Source organism: Convolutriloba macropyga, chromosome 2 (genome assembly GCF_964194025.1).
Source record: "Convolutriloba macropyga chromosome 2, txConMacr16.3, whole genome shotgun sequence".
Taxonomy (NCBI): domain Eukaryota; kingdom Metazoa; phylum Xenacoelomorpha; order Acoela; family Convolutidae; genus Convolutriloba; species Convolutriloba macropyga.
The window spans coordinates 27,986,893-28,012,318 of NC_134469.1; the positions used below are offsets into that span (position 1 = coordinate 27,986,893).

General features: G+C 38.2%; 2 protein-coding genes across 2 annotated transcripts in view; both read left to right on the forward strand.

Moving 5' to 3' along the window:
• The window catches only part of LOC142358590 (neuroendocrine convertase 2-like), a 77,590-nt gene extending 66,078 nt beyond the window's left edge, over positions 1 to 11,512 (forward strand). Inside the window, exons 12-13 of the mRNA XM_075410016.1 lie at positions 7,482 to 7,745; positions 10,382 to 11,512. Coding sequence (XP_075266131.1) covers positions 7,482 to 7,745; positions 10,382 to 10,647 — 530 coding nt within the window. The 3' untranslated portion in view covers positions 10,648 to 11,512. The remainder of the gene's footprint in view (positions 1 to 7,481; positions 7,746 to 10,381) is intronic.
• Positions 11,513 to 11,883: 371 nt separating this feature from the next.
• On the forward strand, positions 11,884 to 14,713 carry LOC142335227 (uncharacterized). Its single transcript, XM_075383625.1, has one exon. It carries the CDS (start codon positions 12,277 to 12,279, stop codon positions 14,194 to 14,196), a length of 1,920 nt encoding a protein of 639 aa, XP_075239740.1. The 5' UTR covers positions 11,884 to 12,276; the 3' UTR covers positions 14,197 to 14,713.
• Positions 14,714 to 25,426: the final 10,713 nt, after the last annotated feature.

A 25,426-nucleotide genomic window follows, 5' to 3' on the forward strand; every position in this document is an offset into this window, starting at 1 on the left:
TTATGTCAAATATGGCGAAGCATAAGAAGTTGAGATAGTAGTTATGGTTGATACCTTCACGCATACAGGAGCCTTAGAATTTTCATTTTTTAAATGATTTTTTAAGCTAAATTCAAAATTTCTTAGTTACGAATTTTCAGATTCAAAAACCCGAATTAAAGTAAAATTCGTTGTTTCGTATTATTGTTTTTGAAGTTACATGTGTAAATGACAAGCAAAAGATTTTTTTGAAAACAACCTCCAAAGTTTTCTGTTTTCTGTGGCTGGAAGGGTCTTTCGTGAGTAGTTTATGATGCGTGCGTTTCCGGTGATATGCGTTCTGGAATCATGCACCCGAAACTTGTTACATGTACAAACCTAATAAGGTCAGGCTCAAAGGTAAATAATATCTGCTTGTTGCCCGACTGAAATAAACGAATCAAAACCTTTTCAGCTGTCATTTTCATCTGATAGAGCTCAAAGGCGTAATTTGCTATCTTTATCTTGGAGTAACGATTTTCTTGTCAATAGCTGCTCGAGCTAGTGACCGTCTTTTTTTTCTAATAAATATCAAAATTTTGCGACGTCATTCTCACTTCTAATCGGCAATTTGAAACTGAGTGGTGTGTATAGTCATTTTAGTGTGGAGTTTGTTTTTGTTTATTTGACTCTCAAAAGTAGTTTTTGGGATTATTTATGTTCCACTGAGGATATCTGTTGTATCTGCTATACGCTAGAGTGCTGCTACTAGGTTTGTCTGTGACTGCAAAAAGACCAAAAAAGCATTCGTTAAACTTTTGATTCAAACTTTTCGAGTGCGTGGTTGGGAGGCAAAACGTTCTGTTTTCTGCTAATTTAAATTCTAAGTTATTTCTAAAATTTCTCTGTGCTTCATGAACCATCTCGATAGTTGACTGGTAGTGTTATCAACTGGATTTTACTACATGCATTATTTTTCATTTTCTGTTTTTATCAACTAATCAAAAGCTGGAAGCTCTTTCCAATTAAAGGTTATTTCAGAGTAGCTTTTAGAAACAATACCCAAGTTGGATTAATTTAAAACAACACAGCAACCATTAGAATTGGTGGTTTAAAGGCACCTTAGTTAGAGTGATTGTTTAGATATATCTGTAATTACTTTTCACACATTATGCTGGCATGCATCTGGGTGTGGGGCAATTCCAAGTGAAGGTCTAATATCCTTTTCAATTAAAACGGCCTGCCTGAAATGACTGTTACTTACAATAAGCTGAGACTATAGGGATCATCTCAAGTCAAAAGTGTGGTCATGCTTTTATACTAAGAGCGATTGGGTTTAATGTGCAGGGTTGAAAGTAAGAGGGAGGGCGCGGGTGAGGGGTGGTAGTGATAAAAATTAGGGAAGAGGGGAGAGGAATGGCGGAGAGTGGGGTAAGTGAGCTTTGGGTGCTTTGTGTAAGTTGGGCGCTGTGCTAAGTTGTGTATTGTTGTGTACTAAGAGGCCTGTTGAATAGGTGTCAATAAGGCCTGCAGTGGTTTTGTGAGGGCTTGTTGATTTTATCTGGGAGCTGATTCCATAAATGACGCTAACTTTTGTTCATACAGCCGTTCAAAATCAATACTCGTTATCACCAAAATCAAATCACCCCTAAACACAACTAACTTTTTAACTAACACTCATCTCTAACTACTTAACTCTGCCTAACTTCTTTAAGCGTGCTTTCTAACTTAACTTTAATAACTTAGGCTATCTTCATAACTCTCTCCCGTTAGCCCAATTTCTGCTTTGTTCAGATCAAATATATGTGTCTGTTCTATTTAACAAAAAATAGCCCTAATACATTGAAGGATGTACATGCGTCAACTACGTTCAAAATTGATTTTTGTTTTGAATATTATGACAGTTGATTTTTCAAGGCTCTTTGAATAAATAGTAGTGCTAAAATATGTGCAGACAATCTGCGAGATAATAGATTACCTTATCCACTGATATTGTCCTATTTTATGGGAATTACTATCCCACTGAGGGGCTACTGATCAATTTTTCATGGATTTACAGGTACCGCAACAGATAATTATAGGGATTCAGTATTTGTGATTGTGCGTACGCACTGCTTCAGAACTCACTATCTGAAGTGGGAAATAAAATGCCTAGTAAACAAACAAAGATAAAAAAAACGAAAAAGAAAAATATGCGGTCCCGAGTAGTTTTGCTGCATCTATATCTGTACGTGTGTGTCTTTATTCGTATCCTAATCAAACATCGATTTTCCGGATCACGTCTCTTTATGTTGTGAAATGTCATATAATTTCTCATGTGTTGAAATGCAGCAACCCGGCTACATTTGCAATGTTCACTTTCTTTCAGTGCGACATGGATGAACTTGATATTGTGTGTTGATGCTGAATTAGCATAATTGTGGGTTAAGTGAAGTAATAAAAAGCGTCTATCGAATGTCAACTAAGTAGAAAATAAATAATGCTGTATGTAATGCATTTCAGCGTAATCCTAAACTGAATCAAAACCAATGGCTCCAATTAAATAAGTAGTACATTGTCTTTCATTAACAAATAAACTCTTGTTTCTGATTTTGTCAACTGATTGATTTCACCCTCTCGATCTCGGATTTATCAGCACAGGAAGATCTTCACAAGCTCTTCAGGAATATTTTTATTGATAATTATATGTCCAATAAATATTGAAACGTAATTATTGGTCACCCCATAAGAAGAGACATTTGTCCAATACTTGGTTCTGTTTGATTCACACAATGAGGGGCTAGCTTAAAAAGTTGCTTCAAAGTTTAGGTAAGTGAAGCCGACAGAAAAAGTGACAGAATTAATGTAATAGGAAGGCGCGTTAAAGTATAGTTTTTGAACAATTAATTTAATTTTGTATTTTTATAAATAATTATAAACCATATCGCTGCCATATACGCACTTCTCTAAGTTTTATATTAATTAATTTAAGAGATATCAATTTAAGAGATATGTGCAAAAAATTATGCGAAGTGTTCATGCGTATACATTGCACTCAGATTGAAATTTTTTTTGATATTATTTGCAAACAATTACCCGAAGGGTTCATAACTAAGCATTTAACTTACGAAAGGGGCTGTCGATGATTTCATCGCGATTTTTCTGCAATTCAAAGAATTTGAATTGTATTGGTGCGCTGTCTTTTTTAAGACTCGAAGAGGAGTATTGGTGGAGCGTATTTTTTGATCAAAAATTTTTGGAGTGAAAGTCCAAAGAGTATCGATCAAAAGTTTTTGGAGTGAACATCCTATTTACATCCTGTCGGCCTCAAACAGGATGTAAAAGTCAATGCCGCATGTGAAAACTAAATGTTTTGATCAAACGGCTGAACGAATTGAAGAGCAAAGAGAAGAGAGTGCTTTTCGTTCATATCGTTTTTGAGAGAGCGAGGTTATTATTACAGGTTTCTCAGCAGACTATAGTTGCGCTTCTTTTTACGACTCCAAGAGTTATGGTGATCTATTTTTTAATCGGCCACTTTTCTTTTCACAGGATACAATTTCACAGGCTGCGTGTGAAATTTTTCACTACGCGAGCGAGATGTTTTGATCACGTGCGGCTTTTTCAAAGCGGTTTTCTGTTTACACTTTTCTTCCAAAACTGTTTTCCTGACTCAGTTTGGCTAACAAACGTAAGTTTGGAAGCATTTTTAATATTTGAGGCAAATATTAGACTAAGATGAAATTTTGAGCTCCTTTTGCTTTGCAATTCTGACCTGTTGAACGCCTTTTTAGCACTTTTCGCAATCTTCAATTTTTTATAGCAATTGGGGCCTTTCTTTTTTGTTAAGGTTAATTTTTTAGTGCATTTGATGATCAATTGATTTAATTAAAATCGATTTTTTGTTGTGCTTGTTAAAAAAAATGAAGTTATCAAATTTTTTCAATTTCGTGTGTTTTTTGAGAAATGATGCAAATTTCTGATTGTGTTTTGCTGTGGTTTTCTTGTTCCCTAGTTAATTGGGAGCTGTTTACTTGGTGCTGATGTTAAGAGATGACAGGTCAAGGTTATGTAGGTCAGATTATATTATAAAATAAAGGATACCATTTTTTTCTAATTTTTCATGTTTTCTTTTGTTTGCTTTAATTGTTGGTTAGTGGGTCTCTGACAGGCATTGGTTGGATAGCCAATTGAGCAGAAAAGCAATTAGCACTGAATAATTGATGGGAAACAGCATTAAGTGTTTTGAAGGTTGTGAAGCAGCATTTAGCATTTTGTAGAGGGTTTTGTAAACTATAAATGTTGTTTCTTTTTGTTTCTGTTTTCTCCGTGTGCACCGTTTTATAGTTTTTGTTCAATTGGTGGTCGTTTATCGAATAACACGAATGTTAATTGTAATTTTCGTAACATTAATTTCTTAGGGGGCGCAAGTTGTGACGTTTTTATCTGAAATTTTTGTTTGATATTTTAACAGAAGATTTTTCTCATGTTTAGTTTACTGTTGTTGTTTAAGAATAACGATCATGAATAAGCAGAGAAACTTTTAGTTATCGATTGAAACAAATTTTAATTGCAACTTTTCGACCAATAATTTATTGGGGGTCGCAAGTTGTGACGGTATTTTCTGAAATTTTTATCTTATTTTAACAGATTAGATTTTTCTGTTATTGTTTCAAAATAACAATCATAAATAAGTAGAGGAACTTGTTTTCATAAAGAAGTGAGTATTTGTCTGGTGCCTAAGTGGATATGTAATTCGAGTCAGTTCCGGAGTCTTCCGGTTGTTTTTTTATTTCGTCGAATAAAAATTTGTTTCGCTTTGCAGCATTTTGCCGCATTTTCAACATTTTGCGTGAAATATTTTTGGCCTCTTCAGGCTAGTTTTATTCTGCTCAAAGTGCTTTTAAACAGCAGTTGCTTAGGAAAGCAATCTAAAATGAACGGAGTCATAAAAACAAAAGCAAATATTTAAACGTTCAACTGGATGACCCCTAAAGCCCAATTTTAGATGCCCGCTACTTGAAGTTTGTTCTTTTAAGCTACAGTTACGATCTCTAATGCTTATTGATATTGCTAATAGCCCCCGTATCCTGTCATTAAATATCGGGAGGTTTTCTAACAATAAAATGAACTCGAAATAGTTCGCACTTCTGTTCTTTCATTCCCAATCGGTGTTATAGGAATTAATGGCGGCTATTTTCTGGCAATTGGTTTGCTTTCCGCTAATTCTGGGCATGGTTTTTGTTTTAACTCCAATTTGTCCACTCAAAGGTGTTGCTCTCAATTAGGTATAGTAATGATATGCAAGAATTTTTCACCATCTGAAGCAATAATGTGCAAAAGTTTTTGACCATCTGAAGCAAATGTTACTTTTAGATTCAATTTTGTGCTAGTTTTTAAAATCAGTGTGCCGTGCGTAATGGTTTTATGGAAGTTTATGCATTCTTCTTGATTTTGTCGTGGCATGTAGTTGAAATTAGTATCTCAATTTTCTTGATAATTATTTTGAATTTTTTGTCAATTTTAGGAATTTTTTCCAATTTTTGTCCGTTTTTTCCAGCGATTTTACTAGTTTTTTCTCTTTTTTTAGTTTTTTCTCGCTTTTGTTAATTTCTTTTCTAAGGGCTATTCTGTTTGCTCTGTGAGCTCACATTTGAAGGCTGGACATCGCACTTCTCAATATACAAATAAATTATACAAATTTCTTTTCTTGTTTTTTGTTCTTTGCATTTTTAATTGTTTTAAACATTTTTACTTGAATAATAATGGGGAAATTGCATTTCTGACTTTTGTAGAGAATGTTGCCAGAGACATTTTTGGAGAACATTATTTTTCGGTTTTGTCCATCGTCATCTCCTTTCGCTCTCATCTGCTTTTTCTTTATGAACCCATTTTGATGAGAGTTTCTGCCATTTGCTCTTGTTTTGCATCAAACTACCTGTACTACAGGGAGTTTTGCCGTCTAGTTTTTTGGAGTCACAAATAAAAGGAAACTCAAACTTTTTCAAATGCTATTGAGTTTTTGTCAGTAAGTTTTCCCATGTTATTTTTGTTGTTTCAAAATTTTTGGATAATTATGTTAATATGGATAAGGTCAGTGAGGTTGTTCACTTTTCTAATTCCTTTTGCTCTCTAATTGAATCTATTTATTGGTTTAAGTTACAGGATAATTATTTAATTGGCTTGGACCACATTTGTTTTCGAAGGTTTTTGGACGTTTAATTGTTGCCTGCATTTGTTTCTACATTTGTTGCGTGGTCCGCATCAATTGTTTTCATTATAATTGATATATGCTTGCTATTGATAAATAGTGCAATAGATGTAAGAGAGTTCATGTTTCAGTTGAGTGTTTCATTAATTTTCATGCCACTTATTTTAATGACATTCGTAAAAATCGAGTTTTTTTGGAAATGTTTGTAATTTTAGTTTCTGCTTTGGTTTTCCTTAAAGTTTAAAGTTTGTCTCTAAACTCCTATTGTATAAAATTCATTTGAGATTGACGTTGTCGGGAAAAATAACCGCGAGTGAGTGAGTCAGTCAGTGAGTGAGTGGTAGTTTTATTCAGGACAGTTTCCAAAATCTGGCCAGAAAAGGGACGAAAAAATGTTGCTGAATTCGTGTGTGACTTCATTTATTGCCGTCTTGGTAAAAGTTATCACTCGTATGATAAATTTATTCATCAAAATGACATACATCATTCAATTATTTGACTTCTGGACGCACTAAATCTAAATTGAGAACTTTATCTCCAGTTGATTTTCAATAGCAGTCACCCAAGCTCGATAATTAAGAGACCATTTTGCTTGATATACGTCAGTGTTTCAAAACTGATTTGGAAATAAGAGTAGAATTTGAAATCAATTTCAGTTTTTGAATAGGTTTTTTGTCTTTGGTGTTGGTGGTAGGGGTTTCAACAGTATCTTTGGCTGCTATTGACGAGCAATCTGCCGGCTAAATTTAATTTCTCTCAAAGTTTGTAACTGACTTTTTCTCCAGTGCTCTTAGAACACTACTAATCTCACTAAACTAGTAAACGTCACCAAAACTGCTGAGGAGGTTTAATCACATGGGATGTTTTGGGAAGGTTGGACCACTCGCCATTCGTTTGAGAGTAATTTGCCGAACGTCTTTCTTTATGCAATTTTTTGTGCCATCAATATTTTGGCTGACCATTTGACCCGTCGTCCTCAAATTGGATGAACTACTAAATCCCGAATACAAGGTGCAGCGTATTTTAGAGCTTTAGTGGTCTTTCAGGTTCACAGCGATCAAAAATTGGTGGGGAGCCCTGACTTGCGGTACAAGGGGAAATTTATTCCCGTTTCCGAGCAATTGTTCGACCATAGTTAATTGAAAGCAATTAATAAAACAAATTTGTTCAAGTAAATAGTTGATGATAATGTGTTTTTGTAAAGGTCATTGCCATAGCGATATGTAACCGTAATTCATTTAACCGCTTTCAAATGCTAAACCTTTTAACAACTGTGATGTAATCGAAGTATATCAATGTGCAAGATGATTAATTTGAACTATAATTCTTTCAGGCGAACCCGCGACCGGCGATTGGAAAGTAAAGTTCTCCTATGACGATTCTCTCCGACCTAGCTACATTCAGTCAAACAAGTTCAAAGCGGAAGTCACAAACATTAAGTTGGTTCTCTATGGAACGAAGAGCAGACATGTGAACCCCTCCAAGAGCAGTCCGGCACTGGCAGAGTTGAAGCGAAAACAGAAACTGGAAAGGGAGGCCATTCAGGAACAGTTTGAGTTCGACAAGAAGACCAACAATATAATTGGAGAGACCATAGGTAGCGCCCCTCATCTTATTGTCTGAATACAAAAGGTCAAATTTTAGGATAAAAATAATGGATTCGAAAGCTAGCTCGGCCTGGTTTGAGTGCAGCTTCGGACGGAATGCTAGTCAGAAATTCTTTCTTTTTTATCGATTAAGTTTATTTAGTGCTTGAAATGTATCAAATAGGTGCTAAGCGTAGCTGTATTGCAATATACTTGGTTTTTAATATTGCGATAGGTGAGCGCAGCTATTATGGCCTTCTCTTTCTTTCTTTTTCTTTCAAGATTTTTCTTCTGGCCTCTAAAGTCAGGTGAATGCAAATTTGTTTTTCGGTCATTCATACAATTTCGAATGAGCTGGGTCATTTTCACTATTATTGGAGCGAGCCTTTTGGTTCATTCGCATGATCAAGTTCTGGTCACACATGGCGACTTACCTCTCAAAAGTGACTTTCTCCACTTCAAAACGATTTTTGATACTTTAATTGAAGGATTTGAGGTTAACTGAGAATGTAATAACCCAGCTTGTGGTATATCGAGCTGACAAAGCTGCTACTTCAGCAGAGTGTTGGTGCAACGGTAGCATGCCTGATCGCGGTTCTGGAGATAGTAGGTTCGAGGCCTCTAAGCTCTAAATGTTTAGCAGTATATGGAGTTAGCTAATACCACAGTTAGGTTTTTACAAGAATATTTTTCTCTAGCATTTGCCCCTTTCTAATTCGAGAGCAATTCGTCCGGCTTTATTCGGTTTATGTTATTAATTTTTTATTATCAAAAATTTTCATCTAAATTGAAAATCCGTAAAACATACTTCTTCAAATAGAAATCTGAAATTCTTGTTCGGTCATATTTAATAGCCGCGTCCTCAATTCCAGGCGGCTATTATAGCGCTCCTAATTTTTTTTTACTTCATCTAACAGATTTTTGTTTCGTCTTACCCTGACTTCTTGGAATTGACTTTTTCCAATGACTTACCTCACTCAAAAAATGACTTCTGAACTCACTTATGGGACTTTAAATTTTATGAACATTTACTTATTAAAGGTCAATAGGGTGCAGCTAAGTAGTGCCAAACATATATGCCCTAATTAATAGCCGCCCTCATCTTCTCATCCGGCTATTATACCGCTCCTATTTTTTTTTCGTCGAAGAAAAAAATGTTTTGCTTTAGCTCATTTTGCCGCTTTTTCAACATTTTGCGTGAAATATTTTTGACTTCTTTAGGCTAGTTTCTCTCTTCTCTCATTCTGTTAAAAGTGATTTTGCACATCACTTGCCCAGTAAAGCAATTCAAAATGAACAGAGTCAGTATAAAAAATTGAATTCAGAAACAGAAACGGGATAAACCCATAAAGCCCAATTTTGGATACCCGCTATTTGAACGTCGTTCCTATAAGTCTTATTTAGCATCTCTAATGCTTTTGGTTATGATAGCAGCCCCTGTAGCCTCTCTCTAAGAAACAAAGGTATGTTCAACTACGAAATACCATCAAAATAAATCAGACTTAAAAAATGTTTTTGTACAAATATCTTTTTTTTTTCAATATATTCTATTCGTGCAATCCCAATCATGCTTATTGGAATCAACGGTGGCTATTTTCCGGCAATCTGCCGGGTATGTTTCTTGATTATTAGAGTCTTGAGTTTTTGATTTCGAATATTAATTTTGGGATCTTCTCAGTTTTTGCCCCCCAGTACGTTATGCGCCCCCAGTTACAAAGCACTTGCCGTTACATAGTAAGCCATTGTAAAAAAATATTGCACGTGCTTCTGAGGGGTGCAAATAATATGCACCCACTAAGCTGAGGGGGCACAAACGGAAAAGATCCTAGTTGTGAAAAGCCCTATTGGGGCTTTCTCCTTATAGAGCTTATGTGTCTCATAAAAACGACCGTCCAAAGCTAACCCAAAAAGTCTAGTGGTCTATTGAAGGACTGGTGGTTGATCTGTCTATCTAATCTCTTTAGTTGTTTCAATTCATGGAAGGCCCCAAGCGTCTGTCGCGGCTATTTTCCGGCAATCTGCTGGCTATGTTTTTATTGGCATTTTGAATTTGTTGGGTATGTTTGTTTCGGTTATGACGTCTGACGTTAAATTTCGGTTTACACGACATAGTTGCAAAGTCATATTCATTGACATCATCTTATTATGCTTATTATCTGAGCCCCTTCGCATTAAGTTTTTTCAATCTGGACAAGAAATATAAAACATTGTTTGTTTTTCTTCACAGTTTTAAAAAGAATTGCGACGTCTTTGCTTTATTGATTTATCTGTTTTTATTCAACTTTTACGACAAGCAGGTCTTGCGCAGCTTTATTGGGTTATGTTTAATTGCACTCAAATGAAGTCTTGCTTCCTTTTTATGCGATTTTTCGTATGAACGATTTTTGTCGGACGCTTTTGCCTTTTGGCCTCAAAAACGGAATGCCCAGATAGCCCTGAGTATTTGAATTCTCTGTAGCTTTCGAGAAGACATTAATAAATGGTGTCAAATTATTTTTTTGCGGTTTTGACCCCCCCCCCCCCCTCAACTTCAACCCCCTCAATTATCTGCCCCACCCACCTCTAATTTCATATCCCCTTATCCATCTACTTCCAGGTAATGAATTGGTCATTGCGTCAAACCAAATGGTTTTATTCGATTTTTCAGATCGCGGCTCTATAATGAAGAGAGGCGGACAGCAGCCTCTTAAGCGGGACGGTGTAATGATGAGCAGAAGACAATTTAGCCATCCAATGATTCAATTAGCCCGTGATACGCCCAGATATGGCTGGGGATCTGCGGAGGATTTCCAGGACCCCTGGAGCATAAGACCTCCTCAATTTGAATTTTCTCCTAGACTCAACGAGGAAAGACGAAAACTGATTCGAGATGCGCGCACTAGGAAGTACCGGAGGGAAAACACGATGAACTGATTGGAATAGCGACGCAAGTGATACGCATTGATCTACAACTCTATACAGCCGCAGACTAAAATCACTATTTAACTGGACTGGACTTGTAGTTTTTGAAATGCAACATATGTCGGCATCGTCAACTGGAATGATTATAGTTTTCAAGAATTCTGTGTAGAATTTCTTCCAAAGTTTTCCAAGAAATTTTTGGGATAGTGATCAATTGATGGTCAAATTTTCGTGCGTCAAAACAGATATCTTGTCCTGTGGTCGGGGCCAAAATTTTTCAACTTTTCAGTAAAATTTTTGACGGTGTCGTGTAATAGTAAATGTAGACAAAGACAACCAATGCAACTAAATGCAGCTAATATTTAGTTTAACGTCTGAAATTTAGTAAAACCTCAATCTTACCTTACAATCAGACTGACTTTATCGTGAATTTTGAGCTTAGTTATAGTGCTTTGCTACTATTTATATACAGGACCTGGTAATTATCCTGTATCGCTTTGCTTAACTCCCGGGACAACAATGGACGAGGATAATTCTTTGGTTGGGGCTAATGCAATATTTCTATTATGTATGACTCAAATTTGGGCAATCTCGGCCCTAGTAAAGGAATCAAGTTGAGGTGCTAAGGTTCCAAACTATCTTGCAGCGTCACACCCCTTTCTGTTCCAGCTATTCCAATCCATTCATTAAGTAGTGTCAAATCGAGAATATATTTTTGAAATGTTCAATATCAATTTAGTTATAGTTAACACGTGATACTTAACATCATATCCCCGATATTGTATCTAAATTGTACATAGTTGTGTGTGCTTAAGCATTTTTGATCAATTTCAAATTCGGATTGCAGGCTTTGCTCAATTATAATCTTCAGACTTTCTCCTTTTTTATTTCGTTAAGTAGGGATTTTTAGAAGGCAGCACCCACTAATTTGAATTTATGTTAGCGATTTAATTGTGAGTTTAAATGAATCAAAGAAATTGATAACGGATGATATAAAACACGTAGTTTGAAAGATATTACTCAATTGTTGCTGCGAATTAAAACGTTCCTTAGGATGCTAGTTCTACCAGAACGTTAGAAGTTTGTCAAGACTTAGAACATTCTTGTCGCTATAACTTATATAATATGAAAAGTTTGAAAATCGAATTTTTAAGCATCCGGGTTGAGTGTAATGTCATCAACTGGCTTCTAGTCTATGAAATGTCGGCAGGGTATCTCAATCTCTCTGTTGCTATTTTAGCTGTATGTTAATGGCTAGGAAGTGTTAGGTGTTGTATGCTAATTAAATTGCTCACTTGCCATTTTAGTCGGCTCTATTAGCTTCCACTTCTCAAATTACATTATAGAAAGCAGCTTTTCTTTATTTTGAGAAATAGTTCCATACGCTAGGCACTCTTTAATAATACTTATACTTTCTTTTTCCCCTCCGGCTAACTCTCAGCCAATCACAGGCGAGATCCAATCATTGCCATCCTATCATTGAACACCTTTTCCATTTTGTTGACACTTCCACTGAAAAGAAAGGAAAAGTCTCATTTCGCCGCCTGCTGCTTTATTTTTCCAACTTTTTCATCACCCGCTGATCAACTGTAAAAATTGAAACGGTTAAATATTCGCGTCGAAACCTGCTAATTTTTCAAAATGGTGATTACACCTGGACTTCACGACAGCTCAATTGTTGCATCTGGATTAGTTCAGCCGATTCAGCAATGCTCTCCCTCTTACAACCAATCTACAACTGGAACAACTTCCGGTCTCAGCGGTTTAAACTCGTTTGGGGAAAATTTGTCCTCGGCAACTTTCGGAGTTGCAACTTCAGCTGCACCCGATTACAATACTTCATATCTAGCATCCACAATATCGCCCAATATGCCACAACCAACTGCTGGATTACAATGTGCGACAGCAACTTCTGCAGTGAGCTCGGCGGGTGCAAGTGCTGCAGGATTACAAGCATTGCAGCATCATTCTGCCTTGGGGAACGGAAACTCCTCGCCTTATTCAGCATATAATAAGGATTTGGGAGCAATGGCAACAGCGCCATATAGTACTTGTTTAACTCCACCACAAGCTGGAACAACAAGTGGAGGGTCAGGATGGTTGATATCCCCAGAAAGCAATCTATCATGGAACGCGACATCCTTTCCCTATCAGAACAACCCGCAATGTCTAATCCAAAGTGGAACTTTCTTCCCAAACGGAGCAGGGGCTTCGAGCATCTACGGAGCACAACCCGCCGTTGGTATGGGACACCCACTTGCAAGCTCAAATACTTGGTCACATTTGGCAGCTGCTGGTATGCACCCTTTCAACGGATACATGACACCTTCAAGATTGGACTCACCACCCCCGAATGTAGCTGCACCTCCCTACCCGTTATCAACCACACCAACCATCCACAGCTACTATGCAGCGGCCGCCGCTGTTCATGCTAACCAATCTCTGCTGTACGGGAGAACCCTAGACGAGACGGCTTTGCTGGACTGCATGGAACGCGAGTGTGAAGAAACACCCTCAAATGACGACTTGGAACAATTTGCGAAGCAGTTCAAGCAGAGAAGAATCAAACTTGGCTTCACTCAAGCAGACGTTGGCTTGGCTCTCGGAACGTTGTATGGGAATGTTTTCAGTCAAACCACAATTTGCAGATTCGAGGCTTTGCAACTTAGCTTCAAAAATATGTGCAAACTGAAACCACTGTTGACCAAATGGCTTGACGAAGCTGAAAACAATAACGGCTACCCGAGTGCTTTGGACAAGATAGCATCGCAAGGACGAAAACGAAAGAAGCGGACATCGATCGAGGTGTCAATTAAGAATGCTCTCGAGCACAATTTTCACATTCAACCAAAACCATCCGCACATGAAATCTCAGCCCTGGCAAATAGTTTGCAACTTGAGAAGGAAGTTGTGCGAGTGTGGTTTTGCAATCGACGACAGAAGGAGAAGCGAATGACTGGCGCTTATCTGGATGACCCGACTGGGCAGAAACACCCAGATGATCTTGAGAACGGAGTTCTATGTGATGGTGAAAGTAGCAGTGACGACGAAGATTTGAACCTTCGAGAGGACGAGCAACTAATTGAACAAAACCCAAATTGTAACCCAAACAATGGCATTTCATCTGCTATCGATGCAAAATTATATCAAAACAGAAATCCTGCATTCAACGAGTTAAATTGCCAGTTCTCAGCCAGCGAAGCTATTCCACCCTCACTCATTGACCCGAAAAACGAAGTAAGTCTGGCTAGTTATTGCGCTACACAAGGGGCTTCGCCACATTCTATCCTAGGAGCAGCTGATAAGTTAGCATCAATGGAGCACCAAAATGTAGCAATTCCTTCAAATTCGACGGCCACACCCCTCCACGTAAATCATCTCAACATAATCTGTCCTGTCCCGTCTATGGATTTGATGAAAGATCAACCCAAACTGTCCACTGACACTTATCAACAACAGCAGCACCAATCGGCTGAGAAAGAGCGCCTCATTTTGCAACAGATATCGGAACAGCAAAGCAATTTCAACTGTCACCAATTTGGATACCAATTTTCTACTTAATTAGTCTATTAATAACCCTTCTTTCCTCTCATCTATACATTCCTCCTCCTCGTTTACAAAGTGACATTTCAATTCCCACAAATTTTTATCCCTAAATATGTATACAAATAGATGTATTTTGGACAAATATAATTGTTTATTTGCACCATGGTTTTTTACGAGTACTTAGCAACAGTTATGCTAAGGGCTATTTTCCGCTTTCGAGAGTGCAAATTCACTCAAGTGCTTATGTGTGGAGTGCTGCCTTGAGCTTTTTTGATCGAAAATTCGCATGTTTAAGTTGACAACAGCAGTCGAACAAAAATTGCAGCTTATATATAACAAAGACATATGATAAAACTATAGGAGAATTGGATAATGCACATTGAGAAAACTTTGATAAGAATTGCCCGGGACAAAAATTAATTCGTAATAGTAATTTAAATGCTATTAATTTAAAATGCTAGTTTCGATTGTACCTCTAGCTCATTTAGAAGTGGAGGAGGCTGATGTGAAATGCTGTCCGTGTCCTTTACAACCCTTCCCCTGTTGAATAGCTAGTCACTAAATAAGAAGCTAAGTTTTCAACCCTCAAACTTGCAACAAATTGAAGTTAAATTAAATACTGAAGGCTTCAAAAATCAAACAGAATGCGTAGAGAAACTTGAAAAGCGAAAATTTTCCTTAGGCATCTTAGTAAAATTCTAGCCTGTCCTTGGTTAACTGTGCGGTATTTTTCTGAAAAACCAGGTCTGTGCAGACTTGTTGATATTCCATCTCTTTAAAAGTTACAGAAGACACTAGAAGTGTGCATGTAGAACACAATAATTTGGAGATACTATTGATTTTACAACTTCTACACGTCTTGGCAAAGATTCAGAAAAATAGATTCTAATGACAATTCATTACTGCTTGCAGATACTGCTTGGACTTAGACACGGAAATTGCTTAGAAATTATGCGAAATGCTTTTCTTTGACAGAATAATTAAACGTCGAATAGATTTTGTATTCTTGTATGCGTTCACATTTCGATTTCTTAGACGTTTAAACAAATTTTGTATCAACACAGAACTTGTTCACAGAAATCTCTGAGCATGCAAAAGAAGACACAAGCTTTTGCCAGAAAACGGATAGTTCTAAGAATAAACGATTTGAAATTTTTGGTTTTCTGTTGGAAAGGGACAATATACAAGAAAAAAGGTTGATTGGCCATATGCGTTCACAGTCTTCGCACCCCTCATCTTCAAAACGCTTATGCATGTTTTCATTGCATAATAACAGAAAGTTCGATGATAAAGGTTATCGTATTTCAAGAGTGTCGCCCAGTCAACATGCAAACCATTCAAACTGTTGTATTTTTGAACATTTTTTTCCGTCCCAATGATAACCTTTTTTGTCATTCCTAATTCAAGCTTAAATTTGAGTATGAAAAACTTATCCTGAGATATCAAGAGCACGATGGAAATTCTCCAGTTGAAGGAATGATTACCAATTAGTAGCTCTTGTTTAAAAGTCAAGAACATAAAGCTTATGGAGTCAACATTTTTCATGGCATGTTCTGCCTGCATGATTCAATTAACTTTTGCTATTTCAAAAATTTAAAATTTTTGAAATTGAAGACTCAGTTTTGCGAAAATACTCGCAAAAGCTTGCTAGAAAACGTAGTTACTAAGTAGTTACTGTAACGTAGTTACAAAGAAGAAAATAAATGGTAAACAAATATAAATTTTGAGAAACAATGAGAAAATGTTTTTCTCGGAATTGACTATCTCATGTATTTGAAAAAATCACATTCAATTGCCATCCCTCAGAAAGAAATGAGTTTTGAAGCGAATTTCAGTTACACAATGTTTCTTCATAGAGGAGACAGACGATATTGTCTTAACGATATTTGGTTATTTTTTTTTAGATTTCTTTATTTCATAAATAAAATATTTCCCTATTTCACGAAAAATAACTGAGTTCGATAAAAAAAACTCATGTTGAATTCAGTTCTACTATCTAATTCTATGCAAATCAGATGTCTCTTTAAAGATTGAATTAAGTTTTGAACTAATCCTATTGATCTGTGGTCAAGTATACAATTTTGACTATATTTAATTTTTTTCTTTTTTACAAAATTTAGTGTTTTACGAGTGATTTGACAGCGTGCCCGTTCTTTACGAATTGCAGTAGGAACCCAGGGCATAAAAAAGTGCTTCTCTAAAACTGTTTGGTTGTTATTGCCGTTTGCTTTTTTAAATACTCCTGCAGGTAGATATCGAAAAATTCTTCATTGCAAGCTAGAAAACAGAGGCCTTTTTGTTTTTCAGAGTATGAAACTCCCCCAAAGTCATCTAGCTTTTCCTCATTTGCGACTTAACACCTTACTACGCGTTGCTAAAGCACTGCGCGGATTATTGGTGTTAAGTTTTACCAATTTTTCTATATGGTTCAAATTAAGATGTCTCTCGGTGATGTCCCTTCTCATTTGTGGTCACCATGTGTATGTCACTATCAGTATTCTCCATGAGACAGTTTGAGTACGTTGAACTTCCTCACAAGGCACCTTTACTGTAATACGGAATTGCTATTTCAATCGTAATACATAAACAGCTAATACCGACGTGCAAATCACTGTCATGTCTGTCAAAATTTTTGTGTTTATGGAGAAATCTGCTTGCATTTCTCTTCATTGCTTGTAAATACACAATCGCGTTTTTTCTTCAAGGTGGCATCTCTGCTTATCTTTTCTTCGACGAAGGTTTGGTTGAACAATGTTGAGATTTTTTTTAAATAGGTGCAATCTGAATTCTTGCAATCTGCATGGTCTCCATTATCAAATAATCTTGGTTTATATTGGTCTAAAATTTAAATGTTTGCTGATTATTTCTTATTGCCAATCTTAATGTTTTCTCCGATCTCTGACGTTTCTTCCTCTCTCCCTCAGCCTTTTTACTCTCTTTTTTTAAATTTCCTTGCATTAATGAACTGAGCTCAAGTACCCTACTGTTGGATGACATTGCATACGAAAAGACTCCCCTCTCATTGGGTGAGTTCAATAAAAAATCGGTCTTGTTTCTAATTCATCAACAGATTGATTCAGCTCAACAGAAGCATCTAGGAAAAGTTATCTTCACATTACGTCCCACACAATAGGGTCGCTGATTATCGGACAAGTTCAACTAATTGCTGCGTTCAACTATGGGGCTCGCGACAACAGTATATTAGCTGATCCTCGTATGATGACAACAGAAAGTGACTGAACTGCTCTGTCGAAGGCAATGGATTGTCCCACTGACTGATAATTTCTGCTATCAGCTAACAACGACATGCGCAGTAAGGCCTTCTTCAGAGTCCTCGCCAGACCGCCCAAAACTTCGATTGCCAGAGAGACGAACAAAATTCCTTGTTGAGCACAGCTATTTTCATACTGAGCATATTTTTGATCTTCAGCAGCTTCAATTGCATAGCCAGACTTCTCTGCCGCATGAGAAATAATGTTCGGTTGCAGAGAGGAAGTCACCGTTATGTCTAGGGCAGCAGATTGGCCTGATTTCCAAGAAGGCAGATAGACGTCTCCTGGGCGTGAGTTGTTTTCCGCGATGAGATTGCGTTTTTCAATTACTGGAGACAAATTAGCTGCTGAACAGGCTGAAGGTATACGATCGCGAATTCTATCGTGCCTTGCAATCGCATCTCCCCCTCCATGGCAGGCAACTGCATGGTCACCAAATGTGTCCAATATACATGACTTGCAATAAGGACATTTTCTTTCTTGATCATAAACCGCGATTCCGAGCCTGTACTTGACACTGACTTGAAATTCCTTAGCTTAAAGGTGTAGACCTATAGAGGGAATTGGGAGGCGCGGCAAGCCACGCGTCGGAACGAGGCAGGCATAGTGATTGGAGTCTTGCTCTTTCCCTGGTTGACGTTTGATTTCTTATTAGGGCAGCCAGTTTTTCTTTATCAAGTGCTTCTTGGATCTTCTTTTGTGTGTGCGAAAGTAGATTGAACGGTTCCAAACTCTGGTTTAACTCTTTAAAAGTGTCAATTTCTGTGGGACTTCTACTTGTTATTTTGTTGACCAGCTCGTCTGAGGCTAAAATTGATCCCACAAACGCACTTTTATATTGCTCCTGTGACTGTCTAATGCCTAGTCTCGACAAACCGATAGGTAAGGAAGACTGTTTCCATGCGTCATCATCAATAATTGAGCCAACAATTTGATCCAACATTTCTCTTTGGCCGTCATCGAAACTTTTCAACACTTCGAGCATCTCGTTGGATGGAGTGTTAGTTCGTAAAGAGTATACTAGTTTCGGAGTTCCCAAACAGTAACGAAGGATACCCAATGCACATTGAGGATCGTTGAGGTGATGCAAATTGTCCAGCATAGATAAAATTTTTTGAACTCTCCTCTTCAAACAAGAAGCGACAAAGTCTTTTGAAACAACTGCAGCACCCAGAACATCAAAACCGTTTCCCAAATTTCTTTTTACTGCCTGATCAACGGAGGGTAAATCTTTAATTGACCACAGCTCACATTTGTCTTTTCTCAAGATTAGGCCTCTCTCAGAGCCTTGATTGGCTAGGATTTCAAGCGTTTGTTTGATCTTGTTTTCAAATCCAGCAATAAACGCATCATCTAAGTACCACGTGTGCTGTTACAAACCTGGAACTGAAGTCTTGATCTTCTGTATGATTGGCCATAACGTCAAGGAGAACAGTAATGATCCCAGCGGATCACCCTGATGAACACCCGATTCACTTTGAATGATTGCATTGTTGTAAAAGAGTAGTGTGTGCTGGTAGTAGCAAAAACTGGTGAAGGCGGCAATTCCAGGAATAAATTTATAAGTTGCTTTTAATAAGTGTGAACGCTTGACTGAGATAAATGCGTTTTGAAAATCAATTTGAAGCACGCCTTCGTCCGTCTGAGCACTAACTATGTTATCGTATGTAATTTTTGACGAATGAATGATTGCCTCAGCGCCTCTACTAATGCCGACTCCCAATTGCAAACTATCAAATAGCTCAATTGCTCCTGATTTAGCTTCACTTACCAAGCATTTTGCTATGAGGCGTCGCAACACTTCGCCAACTGCTATCGGACGCACCCCACTTTTCTTTTTGGATAAAGCCGTGAGTGAAGCGCAGCAGATTGCTTTGGAAATAAAAGCAGGAAAGAGTCCCCTGCTACCGAAGTTTACAAACTTTGTTATCGCTTTCAGGTCAAACTCGGACCGATCAGTTGCAGTGCAGTCTACTGCGTGCTGAAGATGTTCTGGAAACTTCTTAGAGGGACCGGCTGCAGTGTGCTTACTGAATGTCTTCAGTTGTTCATAAACTACGTTTTCACTAAATTGGAACGCATTGGTTGCAGTATCGTCAGATAAATTGACAACAGGTAACGGTTCTTTCGGGTGTAACTTTTCCAGTGCTTTGAATGTAGCTCTGTTATCGGGTGCAAGACCTTCAGAAGCTAAAACTTTAGCAGCTCGCCCAAATTGGCCTTGTAGGCACAACGTTTTTGCTCGGACCGATATTTCTTCAATGATGTTAGTTCTCTGTCTTTTTGACTGTTTCAAGGAGACAGCTTCTGACCAAAGCTTCCCATATTCACCGGCGTTCCAACGATCAAAACGTTCCGCGAGACGCTGGTCTTGATTGCGCTTTTGCTTTTTGCCTCCGCGGTTACAGGCACGTAGAAAGCATTTTGAAACCGCAAAAAGTTTTTGCCAATTAGATTGTCAGATTATCGGGGTTATCGTAGAGATTGTCAGATTATATTGAGATTGTCAGATTATTGGGGTTATCGTAGAGAGAACTTAATGTTTTAAATGTGGAAAGCCGGTTGCCTTCGCAAGGGAGTCAGAGGTCCTCACAGCTGCAGTTGTTACATATGGCGCCCACGGTAAATGATAATAGGAGTCACGCGTCGGAACGAGGCAGGCATAGTGATCGGAGTCTTGCTCTTTCCCTGGTTGACGTTTGATTTCTTATTAGGGCAGCCAGTTTTTCTTTATCAAGTGTTTCTTGGATCTTCTTTTGTGTGTGCGAAAGTAGATTGGACGGTTCCAAACTCTGGTTTAACTCTTTAAAAGTGTCAATTTCTGTGGGACTTCTACTTGTTATTTTGTTGACCAGCTCGTCTGAGGCTAAAATTGAGCCCACAAACGCACTTTTATATTGCTCCTGTGACTGTCTAATGCCTAATCTCGACAAACCGATAGGTAAGGAAGACTGTTTCCATGCGTCATCATCAATAATTGAGCCAACAATTTGATCCAACACTTCTCTTTGGCCGTCATCGAAACTTTTCAACACTTCGAGCATCTCGTTTGATGGAGTGTTAGTTCGCAAAGAGTATACTAGTTTCGGAGTTCCCAAACAGTAACGAAGGATACCCAATGCACATTGAGGATCGTTGAGGTGATGCAAATTGTCCAGCATAGATAAAAATTTTTTGAACTCTCCTCTTCAAACAAGAAGCGACAAAGTCTTTTGAACCAACTGCGGCACCCAGAACATCAAAACCGTTTCCCAAATTTCTTTTTACTGCCTGATCAACGGAGGGTAAATCTTTAATTGACCACAGCTCACATTTGTCTTTTCTCAAGATTAGACCTCTCTCAGGACCTTCTTCGGCTAGGAATTCCAGCGCTTGTTTGATCTTATCTTCAGACCGTGCAATAAATAAATCATCTAAGAACCAAGTTTGCTGTAACAAATTCGGAACTGAAGTCTTGATCTTCTGTATGATTGGCCATAACGTCAAGGAGAACAGTAATGGTCCCAGCGGATCACCCTGCTGAACACCCGATTCACTTTGAATGATTGCATTGTTGTAAAAGAGTGGTGTGTGCTGGGAGTAGCAAAAACTGGTGAAGGCGGCAATTCCAGGAATAAATTTATAAGTTGCTTTTAATAAGTGTGAACGCTTGACTGAGTTAAAAGCGTTCTGAAAATCAATTTGAAGCACGCCTTCGTCCGTCTGAGCACTGACTATGTTATCGTATGTAATTTTTGACGAATGAATGATTGCTTCAGCGCCTCTACTAATTCCGACTCCCAATTGCAAACTATCAAATAGCTCAATTGCTCCTGATTTAGCTTCACTTACCAAGCATTTTGCTATGAGGCGTCGCAACACTTCGCCAACTGCTATCGGACGCACCCCACTTTTCTTTTTGGATAAAGCCGTGAGTGAAGCGCAGCAGATTGCTTTGGAAATAAAAGCAGGAAAGAGTCCCCTGCTACCGAAGTTTACAAACTTTGTTATCGCTTTCAGGTCAAACTCGGACCGATCAGGTGCAGTTCAGTCTACTGCGTGCTGAAGATGTTCTGGAAACATCTTAGAGGGACCGGCTGCAGTGTGCTTACTGAATATCTTCAGTTGTTCGTAAACTACGTTTTCACTAAATTGGAACGCATTGGTTGCAGTATCGTCAGATAAATTGACAACAGGTAACGGTTCTTTCGGGTGTAACTTTTCCAGTGCTTTGAATGTAGCTCTGTTATCGGGTGCAAGACCTTCAGAAGCTAAAACTTTAGCAGCTTGCCCAAATTGGCCTTGTAGGCACAACGTTTTCGCTCGGACCGATATTTCTTCAATGATGTTAGTTCTCTGTCTTTTTGACTGTTTCAAGGAGACGGCTTCTGACCAAAGCTTGCCATATTCACCGGCGTTTCAACGATCAAAACGTTCCGCGAGACGCTGGTCTTGATTGCGCTTTTGCTTTTTGCCTCCGCGGTTAAAGGCACGTAGAAAACATTTTGAAACCGCAAAAAGTTTTTGCCAATTAGATTGTCAGATTATTGGGGTTATCGTAGAGATTGTCAGATTATATTGAGATTGTCAGATTATTGGGGTTATCGTAGAGAGAACTTAATGTTTCAAATGTAGAAAGCCGGCTGCATTCGCAAGGGAGTCAGAGGTCCTCACAGCTGCAGTTGTTACATATGGCGCCCACGGTAAATGATAATAGGAGTCACGCGTCGGAACGAGGCAGGCATAGTGATCGGAGTCTTGCTCTTTCCCTGGTTGACGTTTGATTTCTTATTAGGGCAGCCAGTTTTTCTTTATCAAGTGTTTCTTGGATCTTCTTTTGTGTGTGCGAAAGTAGATTGGACGGTTCCAAACTCTGGTTTAACTCTTTAAAAGTGTCAATTTCTGTGGGACTTCTACTTGTTATTTTGTTGACCAGCTCGTCTGAGGCTAAAATTGAGCCCACAAACGCACTTTTATATTGCTCCTGTGACTGTCTAATGCCTAGTCCCGACAAACCGATAGGTAAGGAAGACTGTTTCCATGCGTCATCATCAATAATTGAGCCAACAATTTGATCCAACACTTCTCTTTGGCCGTCATCGAAACTTTTCAACACTTCGAGCATCTCGTTTGATGGAGTGTTAGTTCGCAAAGAGTATACTAGTTTCGGAGTTCCCAAACAGTAACGAAGGATACCCAATGCACATTGAGGATCGTTGAGGTGATGCAAATTGTCCAGCATAGATAAAAATTTTTTGAACTCTCCTCTTCAAACAAGAAGCGACAAAGTCTTTTGAACCAACTGCAGCACCCAGAACATCAAAACCGTTTCCCAAATTTCTTTTTACTGCCTGATCAACGGAGGGTAAATCTTTAATTGACCACAGCTCACATTTGTCTTTTCTCAAGATTAGACCTCTCTCAGGACCTTCTTCGGCTAGGAATTCCAGCGCTTGTTTGATCTTATCTTCAGACCGTGCAATAAATAAATCATCTAAGAACCAAGTTTGCTGTAACAAATTCGGAACTGAAGTCTTGATCTTCTGTATGATTGGCCATAACGTCAAGGAGAACAGTAATGGTCCCAGCGGATCACCCTGCTGAACACCCGATTCACTTTGAATGATTGCATTGTTGTAAAAGAGTGGTGTGTGCTGGGAGTAGCAAAAACTGGTGAAGGCGGCAATTCCAGGAATAAATTTATAAGTTGCTTTTAATAAGTGTGAACGCTTGACTGAGTTAAAAGCGTTCTGAAAATCAATTTGAAGCACGCCCTCGTCCGTCTGAGCACTGACTATGTTATCGTATGTAATTTTTGACGAATGAATGATTGCTTCAGCGCCTCTACTAATGCCGACTCCCAATTGCAAACTATCAAATAGCTCAATTGCTCCTGATTTAGCTTCACTTACCAAGCATTTTGCTATGAGGCGTCGCAACACTTCGCCAACTGCTATCGGACGCACCCCACTTTTCTTTTTGGATAAAGCCGTGAGTGAAGCGCAGCAGATTGCTTTGGAAATAAAAGCAGGAAAGAGTCCCCTGCTACCGAAGTTTACAAACTTTGTTATCGCTTTCAGGTCAAACTCGGACCGATCAGGTGCAGTGCAGTCTACTGCGTGCTGAAGATGTTCTGGAAACATCTTAGAGGGACCGGCTGCAGTGTGCTTACTGAATATCTTCAGTTGTTCATAAACTACGTTTTCACTAAATTGGAACGCATTGGTTGCAGTATCGTCAGATAAATTGACAACAGGTAACGGTTCTTTCGGGTGTAACTTTTCCAGTGCTTTGAATGTAGCTCTGTTATCGGGTGCAAGACCTTCAGAAGCTAAAACTTTAGCAGCTTGCCCAAATTGGCCTTGTAGGCACAACGTTTTCGCTCGGACCGATATTTCTTCAATGATGTTAGTTCTCTGTCTTTTTGACTGTTTCAAGGAGACGGCTTCTGACCAAAGCTTGCCATATTCACCGGCGTTTCAACGATCAAAACGTTCCGCGAGACGCTGGTCTTGATTGCGCTTTTGCTTTTTGCCTCCGCGGTTACAGGCACGTAGAAAACATTTTGAAACCGCAAAAAGTTTTTGCCAATTAGATTGTCAGATTATTGGGGTTATCGTAGAGATTGTCAGATTATATTGGGATTGTCAGATTATTGGGGTTATCGTAGAGAGAACTTAATGTTTCAAATGTAGAAAGCCGGCTGCATTCGCAAGGGAGTCAGAGGTCCTCACAGCTGCAGTTGTTACATATGGCACCCACGGTAAATGATAATAGGAGTCAGAGTCAGAATCGTTGAAGCGTACTCTGGATGACCTGCGTCTTTTTACTGTGATATGCTTCTTCTGAAGTTAATGACATATTTGAAGTATGTTTGATTTAAGAAATGACTGATTGGCAAATTTAATTTGGGCAGCAAGCGAGGCGCGAATTAGGGGTGCTTATTCTATTAATGCGGTTTACAAAGCCATAAAAGTAGCTGGAAACCTTTAATTAAAATATTTGTGTTGCGTTGCAACTATTGTTATTGGAATTGATTGTGTGGAAGGCTTTGAGTTCAATTTATTTACTAGTTTTTTGCGGAGCGTTGTCAATTTATTTTGAGTAATTTAAACAATTTGACTAGCAATGTGACTTAGTTCGGATTTTATCACTATTAAACGTTGATTACTGTAGTTTGATATGCATGTGAATAATCTGAAAATCCCGTTTTTGAACCTGTTAATTGGTCTATGGACAAATTAATAGGAAATAATCAACCAATCGGTCTTGTGAGTGCACAATATCAGTTGACAAAAGGCTTTCATTTTTTGCAAACACAATAGCTATTCGCGAAATCTCAAGTCAAAATTTTGTCATAAGGCCGTGGATTACAAGAAGCGTACAGGCTTTTGGCTTTTGGAAAAAGGCCGAAAAATCAATCAATCAGAGAAAAGCAATTGTAATATGATAAATGACCGTCATTTCTCAAACAACCAGGTTCAGACAACAGTTTCGTGCAGTATCTGTTTGATATTTTACCTGGCGATACACATATTTAAAATCTATGGCTGAAAAACATGCTGTTTTGCTGTGCATTCATTATCAGTAAAGCTTTGTGCAAGTCTATCTTTAGGTGAAGTGATTTTGCTGAACTGAAAATGTTGTCAGACAAGTTTACTTTTTACCTTCCTGGTGACATTTTTGTAATTAAACCTTAACTTAACTTTGGGATGATTGGTTTTCTCCTTATTTTGATTGAATGATATGACTCCAATTTTCTTCTTTAATCTATGAGACCACTGAGACTCATCGCAAACTGTTTTAACTGAAAACTGATATGAAATTTCCATTCAGCGCGTTTTTTTTCTTATACTAAAACCGAGTAAGCGGAAAAGATCCTGTTCAATTTTAGGACGTAGTCCAATAGCCACAACTACAATGCTTGTTTATCTTGTTTGTAATCGTTGATTCAAATAGTTGATTCAATTATTCGATAGTTGTTCTCTGGCAAA